We start from the raw sequence: 13730 nt of genomic DNA, 5'->3' as shown, positions 1-13730 counted from the left end.
CGTCATATGCACCCTATGAACAACTTTGAACTGTATTAGGCTGAGCCTGGCACAAGAGGAGGACGAATTAACCCGACTCAGGGCATCAGCCCACAGATCCTCCCCGAGCTCCTCCTCCCACTTGCCCTTTAATTCCTCCACCGAGGCTTCCTCCACTTCCTGAAGTTCCTGAGATGGTCGCTGAGACCTTGCCTTCTCCAACCCATACGCCCAAAATCACCCTGTCCTGAATCCTTCGTGCTGGGAGCAGCGGAAGTACCCTCACCTGCTGGCTCACAAACGCCCTCACTTGCATGTACCTAAAAGCATTCCCGGGAAGTAACCCAAATTTCTCCTCTAGCGCCCCTAGGCTGCACAAAGCCCATCGATGAATAGGTCCCCCATTTTAAAAATCCCTGCCCGATACCAGCTCAGAAATCCCCCATCCATCCTACCCGGGACAAATCTGTGGTTCCCTCATATCGGGGACCAGACCGAGGCCCTCACCTTGCCCCTATGTCGCCTCCACTGCTCCCTGATCTTCAGAGATGCCACCACCACCGGACTCGTGGTGTACCTTGCCGGCTGGAGCAGCAACGGTGCAGTCACCAGTGCCCCCAGACTCGTACCCACACAAGACGCCACCTCTAGCCTCTTCCATGCCGCCCTCTCCCCCTCCATCACCCACTTACGGATCATCCCCAAATCAACTGCCCAATAATAGCCACATAGATTCGGCAGCGTCAGCCCCCCTCTGTCTCTGCTACGCCCCAAAAACGCCGTCTTCACCCTCGGAGTCTTATTCGCCCATACGAATCCCATGATGCTCCTGCTTACCCATTTAGAAAAAGCCTTGGGGATTAGGATGGGCAGGCACTGGAACACAAACAGGAGCCTCGGGAGGACCGTCATCTCGACCGACTGCACCCTACCCGCCAGGGAGAGTGGCAACAAATTCCATCTCTTGAAATCCTCCTCCATCTGTTCCACCAACTGTGTCAAATTGAGCTTATGCTGGATCCCCCAGCTCCTAGCTACCTGGATCCCCAGGTATCGAAAGCTCCTCATTCGGTTCCAACTTCGATCTCCTCTGCAGACACAACAGCAGCTGAGGTATTTTGACTGTTGACAGGGCAGCACGGTAGCATGGTGGTTAGCATAAATGCTTCACAGCTCCAGGGTCCCAGGTTCGATTCCCGGCTGGGTCACTGTCTGTGTGGAGTTTGCACGTCCTCCCCGTGTGTGCGTGGGTTTCCTCCGGGTGCTCCGGTTTTGTCCCACAGTCCAAAGATGTGCGGGTTAGGTGGATTGGCCATGCTAAATTGCCCGTAGTGTCCTAAAAAGTAAGGTTAATGGGGGGATTGTTGGGTTACGGGTATAGGGTGGTTACGTGGGTTTGAGTAGGGTGATCATTGCTCGGCACAACATTGAGAGCCGAAGGGCCTGTTCTGTGCTGTACTGTTCTACTGACACGTTGGGCCTGATCTCCACCGGGGATAATTTCTTCAATTTCGACAGTATTCACTTCATCAATCTTTGCGACAGAAACAGAACAAACTGCTCTGTGTATTTTACCATTTGCTCAACAATATATAATCCACGTAGACACGATCATTGTTCTGAGTGCCTGGATATAATGTTCACTCTTAGCAATCGTTTACTGTCTGAGCAATTGGCAGGTAGAACACTAAATCAATGGGAAGGTTTCTGTCAACAGCGAGTTAAACTGGGTAACTATGGAAACGGGTGATGCGGGATGACATAAACAAACGTGGGTACCGTGACAACACGGAACTCTGTCACAATAGCATCATACCCGACAGTGTGATGTCACAGGGACCACAATTCCCCAATTTAGAGAATCAAGTCAGGAAGCAAAGAACAAGGGGCTGAATTCTCTGTTTGAGAGGCTATGTGTAGACACCAGGACTGAATGGGAGGTGTTCCCCGGTCCTGATGGGGGCGTGACTGCCGGAGCCATTTAGGACATGCTAATGTGGCAGCACTCACACCACGTGGCACTAGTGCAATTCCAAAGCAGGCCCCGAGATGCACGGATACAGAGCTCGAGCTTTTACTGGATGCCATGGAGGAGAGATGGGGCACGCTGTTCCCCGAGGTGGGAAGGAGGTTGTCACCCACAGATGTCAACCGGGCCTGGGCGGAGGTGGCAGATGCCATGATCGGATTATGGTCAGTAACTCGGGACCGAGTGGTCAGTGTCTATCTATATTTTCCAGCTATGGACACAGCGGGTGGGATTTTCTGCTCCCCCCGCGGGTGTTTTGCGGTGGCCGAGGCAGCCCACCATTGGCCTTCCATTCCCTTCCAATGTTAATTATGTACAGAATACTGTTAGTCGAGATCACTGGTACAGGAAATAATTGACTGGTTCAGCTTTTAAAGACTGTAGTTAGTATTTAAGGGGATTTCCTAACTCTTGGTGGGCATAGAACTAGACATGCCTCATCACAATGCAGGGCACCTTCATTGTCTGATGATGAATTAGAGATGTTTTTGTAAAAAGATCGTCAAGGAGGGTTCCCTATTTTGGGACTGTAAAAACCCTCCCACAAGAGATAATGGACAAAGCAGCATATGGTTGCTGAGGAAGAAAGAGTTTGTTGGATGTGAAAAACACCTGGAATGCAACATCAGACAATAAGGTTCTCTGCATTGTGATGAGGGATGTCTTGCGATATAGTTCCAAGTCAGGATGGTGTGTGGCTTGGAGGGGAACTTGCAGGCAGTGGTGCCCCCATGCATTTACTGCCCTTTTCCTGCCAAGTGGCAGAGGTTGGGGGTTTGGAAGGTGCTGTTGAAGGAACCTGGCCGAGTTGCTGCAGTGCATCTTGTTTATGGTACACACTGCTCCCATTGTATGTCGATTGTAGAGGGAGTGAATAGGGGACTTCCGGTTGCAGCTATGTAGAGCTAAGTCGCACGTTCGGCAGCTCCGGCTAGCACAGGACGTTTGGGTTCTTTTCAGGGCCCGCTACGGCGCTTGTTCAACTTTGCCCGGTGTGGAAAGGGAACAGTAACATTTCCCTGCTGGTGTATGGATTGGACCAGGAGCGGGACGATTTAAAAAGTGGCATTGGTGCAGAGAATGGTGCGAGGGAGGAAGACCAAGATGGCGGCGAGCGGTGATCAGGCAGCGTGGACGCAATGGGCGCAGGAGCAGCAGGAGCTGCTCCAGCACTGCTTTAGGGAGCTCAAGGCAGAGCTGCTGGAACCGCTGAAGGCCTCATTCGACAAGCTCCTGGAGACCCAAACGGCCCAAGGGGCGGCGATCCGGGAGGTCCGGCAAAAGGCCTCGGAGAACGAGGATGAGATCCTAGGCTTGGCGGTGAAGGTGGAAGCGCACGAGGAGCTCCACAAGAAATGGCAGGCGAGGTTCGAGGAAATGGAGAACTGGTCGAGGTGGAAGAATCTGCGGATCCTGGGCCTCCCAGAGGGGCTGGAGGGATCGGACATGGGGACCTACGTGGTCACCATGTTGAATTTGCTGATGGGAGCGGGGGCCTTCCAGGGGCCCTTGGAGCAGGAGGGGGCCCATGGGCGGTGCTGGTGCGGTTCCACCGGTTTCCTGATCGAGAGCGTGTGCTAAGGTGGGCCAAGAAGGAGCGGAGCAGCAGGTGGGAGAATGCAGAGGTCCGGATCTACCAGGATTGGAGTGCGGGGCAGCACGGTGGCCTAGTGGTTAGCACAACCGCCTCACGGCGCTGAGGTCCCAGGTTCGATCCCGGCTCTGGGTCACTGTCCGTGTGGAGTTTGCACATTCTCCCCGTGTCTGCGTGGATTTCGCCCCCACAACCCAAAAACAAATGTGCAGAGTAAGTGGATTGGCTACGCTAAATTGCCCCTTAATTGGAAAAAATAATTGGGTAATCTAAATTTTTTAAAAAAGGATTGGAGTGCGGAGGTGGTGAAGAAGAGGGCCGGGTACAACCGGGCGAAGGCGGTGCTGTACAGGAGAGGGGTGAAGTTTGGCTACAGCCGGCGCCTCTGTGCGTCACTCACAAGGACCGACATCATTATTTTGAGTCCCCAAAGGAGGCCTGGGCTTTTGTTCAGGCCAAAAAACTGGACTCTGACTGAGGGTTGGGGGATGGTTGGGGATTGTTGTGTTATGTTCTGAGGGGGGTTCTTTTTTTTTGTTATTTGGGTGGTTGATGGGGCATTGTTCAGGCCCGCCGGATGGGCTCGTGAAGGGGGTTAGGCAAATAGCTTGGGGGGGTTGATGGTCGGTAGGGGTTGATGGAGCCTCACGGGGGGTGGGGGGGGGGGGGGGCGGTGGCCAGGGATGGGGCTAGTGAGACTGGGCCTGCAAGGGGAGCTGCGCTAGAGGAGGCGGGGCCGGGCGAGTGGAAAGCGCCGGCTTTTTCCCGCGCTAAGTGTTGAAGGGGGCGGGGCTGGAGTTGGAAGCGCGGGCTTTTTCCCACGCTGGGACCGGAAGGGGAAGGAGGTGAGCCTGCTTGTGGGCAGGGAGGGGAGGGGCAGTGTTACACTGGGGGGGGTCAATGGTGCGGCGGGACTGGTTGGGGTCAGCAGGTGTCAGCTGACTCACGGGAGTACAATGGGGGGAGTTACACAGTTAGCTAGGGGGGTGAGGGAGAGGGGAGCAGGGAGGGAGGGGGGGTGAGGGAGAGGGGAGCTGGGAGGGAGGGGGGTGAGGGAGAGGGGAGCTGGGAGGGAGGGGGGGGTCAGGGAGAGAGGAGCTGGAGGGAGTGGGGATCAGGGAGAGGAGAGCTGGGAGGGAGGGGGGTCAGGGAGAGGGAGGCTGGGAGGGAGGGGGGTCAGGGAGAGGAGAGCTGGAGGGAGGGAGGTCAGGGAGAGGGGAGCTGGGAGGGAGGGGGGTCAGGGAGAGGAGAGCTGGGGGAGAGAGGTCAGGGAGAGGGGAGCTAGGAGGGAGGGGGTCAGGGAGAGGGGAGCTAGGAGGGAGGGGGGTCAGGGAGAGGAGAGCTGGGAGGGAGGGGGATCAGGGAGAGGGGAGTTGGGAGGGAGGGGGGTCAGGGAGAGGGGAGCTGGGAGGGAGGGGGGTCGGAGATGAGAGCTGGGAGGGAGGGGGGTCAGGGAGAGGGGAGCTGGGAGGGAGGGAGGTCAGGGAGAGGGGAGCTGGGAGGGAGGGGGGTCAGGGAGAGGAGAGCTGGGGGAGAGAGGTCAGGGAGAGGGGAGCTAGGAGGGAGGGGGTCAGGGAGAGGGGAGCTAGGAGGGAGGGGGGTCAGGGAGAGGAGAGCTGGGAGGGAGAGGGATCAGGGAGAGGGGAGTTGGGAGGGAGGGGGGTCAGGGAGAGGGGAGCTGGGAGGGAGGGGGGTCGGAGATGAGAGCTGGGAGGGGGGGGGTCAGGGAGAGGGGTGCTGGGAGGGGGGGTCAGGGAGAGGGGAGCTGGGAGGGAGGGGGGGTGAGGGAGAGGGGAGCTGGGAGGGAGGGGGGTCAGGGAGAGAGGAGCTGGGAGGGAGGGGGGATTAGGGAGAGGAGAGCTGAGAGGGAGGGGGGTCAGGGAGAGGGGAGCTGGGAGCGAGGGGGGTTCAGGGAGAGGGGATCTGGGAGGGAGGGGGGGTCAGGGAGAGAGGAGCTGGAGTGAGGGGGGATCAGGGAGAGGAGAGCTGGGAGGGAGGGGGGTCAGGGAGAGGGGAGCTGGGAGGGAGGGGGGGGGTCAGGGAGAGAGGAGCTGGAGGGAGGGAGGATCAGGGAGAGGAGAGCTGGGAGGGAGGGGGGTCAGGGAGAGGGGAGCTGGGAGGGAGGGGGGTCAGGGAGAGGAGAGCTGGGAGGGAGGGGGGTCAGGGAGAGGGGATCTGGGAGGGAGGGGGGGTCAGGGAGAGAGGAGCTGGAAGGGAGGGGGCAGGGAGAGGGGAGCTGGGGAGAGGAGGGGGGTCAGGGAGAGGAGAGCTGGGGAAGGAGGTCAGGGAGAGGGAGCTGGGAGGGAAGGAGGTCAGGGAGAGGGGAGCTGGGAGGGAGGGGGTCAGGGAGAGGGGAGCTAGGAGGGAGGGGGGGTCAGGGAGAGGGGAGCTGGGAGGGAGGGGGTCAGGGAGAGGAGAGCTGGGAGGGAGGGGGGTCATGGAGAGGGGAGTTGGGAGGGAGGGGGGTCAGGGAGAGGGGAGCTGGGAGGGAGGGGGTTGGAGATGAGAGCTGGGAGGGAGGGGGGTCAGGGAGAGGGGTGCTGGGAGGGGGGGTCAGGGAGAGGGGAGCTGGGAGGGAGGGGGGGTGAGGGAGAGGGGAGCTGGGAGGGAGGGGGGTCAGGGAGAGAGGAGCTGGGAGGGAGGGGGGATTAGGGAGAGGAGAGCTGAGAGGGAGGGGGGTCAGGGAGAGGGGAGCTGGGAGGGAGGGGGGTTCAGGGAGAGGGGATCTGGGAGGGAGGGGGGGTCAGGGAGAGAGGAGCTGGAGTGAGGGGGGATCAGGGAGAGGAGAGCTGGGAGGGAGGGGGGTCAGGAGAGGGGAGCTGGGAGGGAGGGGGGGTCAGGGAGAGGAGAGCTGGGAGGGAGGGGGGGTCAGGGAGAGAGGAGCTGGGAGGGAGGGGGGATCAGGGAGGGGAGAGCTGGAAGGGAGGGGGCAGGGAGAGGGGAGCTGGGGAGAGGAGGGGGGTCAGGGAGAGGAGAGCTGGGGAGGGGGGTCAGGGAGAGGGGAGCTGGGAGGGAGGGAGGTCAGGGAGAGGGGAGCTGGGAGGGAGGGGGGTCAGGGAGAGGAGAGCTGGGGGAGAGAGGTCAGGGAGAGGGGAGCTAGGAGGGAGGGCGTCAGGGAGAGGGGAGCTAGGAGGGAGGGGGGGTCAGGGAGAGGGGAGCTGGGAGGGGGGTCAGGGAGAGGAGAGCTGGGAGGGAGGGGGGTCAGGGAGAGAGGAGCTGGGAGGGAGGGGGGATCAGGGAGGGGAGAGCTGGAAGGGAGGGGGCAGGGAGAGGGGAGCTGGGGAGAGGAGGGGGGTCAGGGAGAGGAGAGCTGGGGAGGGGGGTCAGGGAGAGGGGAGCTGGGAGGGAGGGAGGTCAGGGAGAGGGGAGCTGGGAGGGAGGGGGGTCAGGGAGAGGAGAGCTGGGGGAGAGAGGTCAGGGAGAGGGGAGCTAGGAGGGAGGGGGTCAGGGAGAGGGGAGCTAGGAGGGAGGGGGGGTCAGGGAGAGGGGAGTTCGGAGGGAGGGGGGTCAGGGAGAGGGGGGCTGGGAGGGAGGGGTTCTGAGATGAGAGCTGGGAGGGAGGGGGGGGTCAGGGAGAGGGGAGCTGGGAGGGGGGGTCAGGGAGAGGGGAGCTGGGAGGGAGGTCAGGGAGAGGGGAGCTGGGAGGGAAGGGTGGTCAGGGAGAGGGGAGCTGGGAGGGAGGGGGGTCAGGGAGAGGGGATCTGGGAGGGAGGGTGGGTCAGGGAGAGAGGAGCTGGAAGGGAGGGGGCAGGGAGAGGGGAGCTGGGGAGAGGAGGGGGGTCAGGGAGAGGAGAGCTGGGGAAGGGGGGTCAGGGAGAGGGGAGCTGGGAGGGAGGGAGGTCAGGGAGAGGGGAGCTGGGAGGGAGGGGGGTCAGGGAGAGGAGAGCTGGGGGAGGGAGGTCAGAGAGAGGGGAGCTAGGAGGGAGGGGGGTCAGGGAGAGGGGAGCGAGGAGGGAGGGGGGGTCAGGGAGAGGGGAGCTGGGAGGGAGGGGGTCAGGGAGAGGAGAGCTGGGAGGGAGGGGGGTCAGGGAGAGGGGAGTTGGGAGGGAGGGGGGTCAGGGAGAAGGGAGCTGGGAGGGAGGGGGGTCGGAGAGGAGAGCTGGGAGGGAGGGGGGTCAGGGAGAAGGGAGCTGGGAGGGGGGTCAGGGAGAGGGGAGCTGGGAGGGAGAGGTTGTCAGGGAGAGGGGAGCTGGGAGGGAGGGGGGCCAGGGAGAGGAGAGCTGGGATGAGGGGGGGGGGGGGGGTCAGGGAGAGGGGAGCTGGGAGGGAGAGGGGTCAGGGGGAGGGGAGCTGGGAGGGAGGGGGGTCAGGGAGAGGGGAGCTATATATGTATTTAAAGAGATGGGTTTCTCTTTACGTCCGAGTGCCAATATAACAATTGGTTGGAGGCCCATTTCCCAGTCAGTCCTCCAGCACCTTCCTGTCTCTCTATTAGTGCAATGCCCATGGCAGTTTCCCAACTGGGGCCCAGGCCCCGTTATTCTCAGCTAAATTCAGCCCTCAACTCTGTCTCCTAGCTGTCATTGACACGAGCAATAGGCACAGAAAGATGCCCAAGGTTCAAATGGGAAGTTAAAACTTGTGGCTCTAAACCGAATCTTCAACATTTGTCAGTCAAATCCATGTTATTTATACTGAGTTTTTATTATTAGATTTAGGTACTGGAGGGAAAGGGTGGGGGTTTTAAAGGGTAACTTTCACTTTCGAACTTTGTATTGTTACATCCAACGTTCCTGGTGCCAGCACTGAGGGAATGCTGCATTGTCAGAACAGCCTTCTTTCAAATAAGATGTTAAACTGAGGCCCTGTCAGGTGGGTGTAAAAGTTCCCACAACCACTATTTTGAAGAAGAGCAGGGGAGTTATCCCCAGTGTCCTGGTCAATATTTATCCCTCAGTCAACATCACTAAAAACAGATCATCTGCTCATTATCACAGTGCTGTGTGTGGGACCTTGCTGCGTGTAAATTGGTGCTGTGTTTCCGACATTACAACAGTGACTACACTTCATTGGGTGCAAACCACTTTGGGACATTTCGTGGTTGTGAAAGGCGCTATAGAAATGCAAGTTTTTAAATTCAAGATTTCTTTTATCTGATTTTGTTATCTGGAATTTAATAGATTTCAGCCACCCCCAATTTACCATTCAATAAATTCACTTTGGTTCAGATGAGACTTTAACCAATTAAGGCAAAGGCAGAATTCTCTGGATAGTAAATTTAAAAAGAAGTTTATTCAATTAAAATGATTTACTGAACAACTTTAAGACATTGACTTTTACAACTTCATGTGGGTGATCAGTCTGTAGCAGCATAAGCCTCTCTGGCTCCTTCTTTGACAGTAATTCTTGTGGAATTCCCACAACCTCCCCATCTACATCCCAAAGGCCTTTTTCAAGCGGGTGAATAAGATTATTTTGGGCTTTGTTTTTGGCGAGTAAACCCCGCGAGTGAGGAAAGTGTTGCTGGAGCACAGTCGGGAGGAGGGTGATTGGCACTGCCGAACTTCTGCAATTACTACTGGGCGACTAATAGCCATGATTAGGAAGTGGGTATTGTGGGGTCAGCATGGGAGTGGATGGAGCAGCGACATGCAAAGACACTAGTCTGGGAACATTGGTAACAGCATCTCTGACGTTCTCGCCGGCCCGATACTCCACAAGTCCGGTGGTAGTGGCGGCTCTGAGGACCTGGTGGCAATGGAGGAGATATGAGAGGGGAGGGAGCATTGATTTGGACCCAATTTGTAATAACCACAGGTTTGTACCGGGTAGGCTAGATGGCGGGTTCCGGAGTTGGCAGGGGGCAGGAATCAGAAGGATGGGGGATCTATTTATAGACGAAGCTTCCCCAGATTGAAACTTTGGAGGACAAATTTAAATTGCCAACCAGGAATGGTTTTAGGTATTTGCAGGTGCGAGACTTCCTGAGAAAACAGGTGCCGGTTTTTCCGCTGCTGCCGCCACGGGGGGGATAGGATAGTTTTCAGTCCCTGGGTGGGAGAGGAGAAGTTATCGGATATGAATGAAATTAAATGAAAATCACTTATTGTCACGAGTAGGCTTCAAGAAGTTACTGTGAAAAGCCGTTAGTCGCCACATTCTGGCGCATGTCCGGGGAGGCTGGTACGGGAATCGAACCGTGCTGCTGGTCTGCTTTACAAGCCAGCGATTTAGCCTGGTGAGCTAAACCAGCCCTGGAGCTTTTGGAGGCGGAGGAAACTCAGGGGGAGGTGCTTAAGGGCAAGTGGGAGGACAAGCTACGAGGACAGATAGAGGCGGGGCTATGGGCGGATGCCCTAAGCAGGGTTAATATCTCATCGTGCGCCAGGCTTAGCCTGATACAATTTAAGGTAGTCCACTGGGCACACATGACACCGGCTGGGATGAGTAAGTTCTTCTGGGTTGAGGATAGGTGTGCGAGGTGGGCAGGAAGCCCAGCAAATCATATCCACATGTTTTGGGCATGCCCGAAGCTTCGAGGGTTTTGGCAGGATTTTGTGAAGGCAACATCCACGGTGCTAAAAACACGGGTGGTGCCGAGTCCAGAGGTAGCGATCTTTGGAGTGTCGGAAGTTCCGGGAGTGAAAGAGGCCGACGTCTTGGCCTTTACCTCCCTGGTAGCCCGGAGACGGATCTTGTTAATGTGGAGGGACTCAAAGCCCCTGAGTGTAGAGGCCTGGGTTAGTGACATGGCTGGGTTTCTCAGTCTCGAGAAAATAAAGTTTGCCTTAAGAGGGTCAATGGTCGGGTTCACCCGGAGGTGGCAGCCGTTTGTCGACTTTCTCGGGGAAAATTAAACTGTCAGCAGATGCAGTATTCCAAGGGTGTTGTTTGACTGGGGGGGGGGGGGCGGGATGTTTATTTTACCATGTTGATGTCATTGTTTATGTTACTGTTGTTGCTGTAATAGAAAATTTCAAAAACCTCAATAAAATATTATTTTTTTAAAAAAGAATTGAGATTTGTTGCATTCATGTGAAATGAAAGTCACCGTTGAACATTCTCCCAGTGTCTGCCTGGGTCTCACTCCCACAACCCAAAAAGATATGCAGAGGAGGTCAATTGGCCACGCCAAATTGCCCCTTAATTGGAAAAAACAAATTGGGTGCTCGAAATTTATTTTAAAAAATAAATGAATGTCACCAATGGCCCAGAGGACCATAGGCTGCTCTCCCCTTTGAGAGAGAAGAGCGCTGACTGGTGGTGATTTAACCTGAAGGTCACCACACCTCAGATGAGGGGCAAGGTTCATGGATAACCTCCACCAATATGGGAGTTGAATCCATGTTGTTAGAGTTGCTCCGCATCACAAACCAGCCATCCAGCCAACTGAGCTAACGGGCCCTTGTAATATGTAATAATTCCTTAACTATTAGCTATTCCCTACCTCCCATCAGTTTTCCTGTCCACCTCAGACAACTTGCCCCTCATACCCTGATAGTTTTCTTCTGTAAGAAGCACCGAGATACATTAAACAAAAGAGACACATAACCACCACAGCCCATCTTCATGGCAACATGGCATGATTTAGGGGATTCCAAACAGAAATGGGAATTATATATTTTTGAACTTCCAAAAGCCCTTTCACTCTGTGATCCTTTTATTGTGCAATTTAAAGCCTGGTATTCACAACAAGTTTTGAATATCATCAACCCACTGGAGGCAAAGTTGTGAAACCGGAGTGTCCAGTAGAAAGAAACCCTCCAACCACCCCCACTGACCAACTGTGCCAGAATGAACAAAATGCAGTCCTCGAGGTAATTGAGAGGAGAAACAAGAACAGCAGAATCCAACCCGTCATCAATTGTGAACTTGTTGATGTCTCAGCAGATGTGATGAAACACAAAATCCCTTCCCACATCGAGAACAGGTGAACAGCCTCTCCCCAGTGTGAATTTGCTGGTGTGTCTGCAGGTTGGATTGCTGAATGAATCCCTTCCCAAACTCAGAGCAGGTGAACGGCTTCTCCCCAGTATGAACCCGTTGATGCCTCTGAAGGCTGGATAAAACACTGAATCCCTTCCCACACTGAGAACAGGTGAATGGCTTCTCCCCAGTGTGAACTCTCAGGTGTGTCTCCAGGTTGGACAACTGAATAAATCCCTTCCCACACTGAGAGCAGTTGAATGGCCTCTCCCCAGTGTGAACTCTCTGGTGTGCCTGCAGGTTGGATGAATATCTGAATCCCTTCCCACACTGAGAGCAGGAGAACGGCTTCTCCCCAGTGTGAACTCGCTGGTGTGTCTGCAGCGGGAATAGCTGAGTGAATCCCTTCCCACACTGAGCGCAGGTGAACGGCTTCCTGCCAGTGTGAACTGCCTGATGTCTGTGCAGGGTGGAGGAATCACTGAATCCCTTCCCACACTGGGAGCATGTGAACGGCCTCTCCCCAGTGTGAAATCGCTGGTGTGTCTGCAGGTGGGATAACTGAGTGAATGACTTCCCACACTGAGAGCAGCTGAATGGCCTCTCCCCAGTGTGAATGCGCCGATGAGCCTCTCGTACAGATGGGGCTCCGTATCCCTTCCCACAATCCCCACATTTCCACGGTCTGGCCATATTTCGAATCTTTGTGTCTCTCCGGGTCAGGCAATCAGCTGAAACCTTAAACAACACAGAACCCACATGTATGGTCTCTCCCCCTGTGAATGGCGTGATATTCTTTCAAACTGTGTAACTGGTTAAGGCTCTTTCCACAGTCAGTGCTCTGGAACACTCTCACTCGGGTGTGTGTGTCTCGGTGCTTTTCCAGTCACACTGATGTTTAAAATATTTTGAAGCCAACAGAACGGGAAATATTTCTCCTTAATTCAAAGACCGATGGTATTCAGGTCCCGAAGAATCGAGTGACTGTCAGATTGAGACGTGACCCTTGCAAATTTTGTCTGTGATTCCTCCTCTTCTAATATCCTGGAAAAACAATTTACAAAAAATATCACTGTCAGTACAGGATAGAAATTCAGAAAAGGCAATTCTTGTTTCTCTGGAACATTCTTTCCTCTCTCATTCCCAAAAGCTGTAAATCTCCATCCCACACACTCTCCCTCCATTCTCACTCTGCTGTAACTAATATTCACCCTCCCAATTCTCCTGAAGGTGCTGATTCAGGCTGATTGACAGACCCATGATCATCGCTTCCTGTCAGAACACAGATCATAATGAATAGGAGCTGCATTCAGCCATTCAGCCCATAGAACCTGCTCAACCATTAAATGAGCTAATTGGCCAATCTACCTCAGCACCATTTTCCCACACTATCCCCCATCGATATGTTCAATATCGAGAAACCTGTCAATCTCGGTCTGATAATACTTGATGACTGAGGTTCCAGTCCTCTGGGGTAGAGAATTCCAAAGCTTCACCACATCCTCCAGTGAAGAAATTCCTCCTCAACTCAGCTTTCTCTTGATTTTTCTACTTGTTGCCCATAAACCTTGACTCCCTTGTCAATTAAAAATCTAGCTAACTCATCCTTGAATATATTTAATGACCCTCAGACCCCACTGGTCCCTGTCGAAGAGAAATCCAGAGACTAATAATCATCTGACAGAAGAGAAGACTGGAAATAGATAATGTAACTGCATACATTATTAGACAACTAGAAACTCTAATAAATGTACTTATTTGCAGAACCATAAATACTGTATTAAATATGTACCATATAGAAACACTAGACATATCTCTGCCTGATTTTAATTTTTTCTTTTTAAAAGTAAATTTAGAATACCCAATTCTTTTGTTCCAATCAAAAGGCAATTTGGTGTGGCCAATCCACCTACCCTTCACATCTTTGGGTTGTGGGGGGGGGGGGGGGGGGGGGGTGAGATCCACGCAGACACAGGGAGAATGTGCAAACTCAACACGGACAGCGACCCGGGGCCTGGATCGAAGTCGGGTTCTTGATGCCGTGAAGCAGCAGTGATTAACCATGCCACCCACTGCCTAATATTTATTGACTGTCCCCTTAAATGTCAGCCATCTCCTGGGAAAACCAGCCCTTTAATTGTGAACATTAGGAAAGAGACCATCCTTTTAGCCAGACAAATAAACGTGTCAAGCTGAGGGAGCAAAGAATGTCAATGTCTTTAAGCCATGAGGTGGAGATGCCGGTGTTGGACTGGGATGAGC

General features: G+C 54.9%; 1 protein-coding gene across 1 annotated transcript in view; it reads right to left on the bottom strand.

Moving 5' to 3' along the window:
• The window catches only part of LOC119951599 (zinc finger protein 229-like), a gene marked incomplete at its 3' end in the record, with an annotated part of 96696 nt that extends 84535 nt beyond the window's left edge, over positions 1–12161 (bottom strand). Inside the window, exon 1 of the mRNA XM_038774782.1 lies at positions 11419–12161. Within this exon, the coding sequence (XP_038630710.1) occupies positions 11419–12161 (743 nt within the window). The remainder of the gene's footprint in view (positions 1–11418) is intronic.
• Positions 12162–13730: the final 1569 nt, after the last annotated feature.

The sequence above is a fragment of the Scyliorhinus canicula genome, chromosome 17, assembly GCF_902713615.1.
Source record: "Scyliorhinus canicula chromosome 17, sScyCan1.1, whole genome shotgun sequence".
NCBI classification, from domain to species: Eukaryota; Metazoa; Chordata; class Chondrichthyes; order Carcharhiniformes; family Scyliorhinidae; genus Scyliorhinus; species Scyliorhinus canicula.
This window is presented reverse-complemented; position numbering and strand designations above follow the sequence as displayed.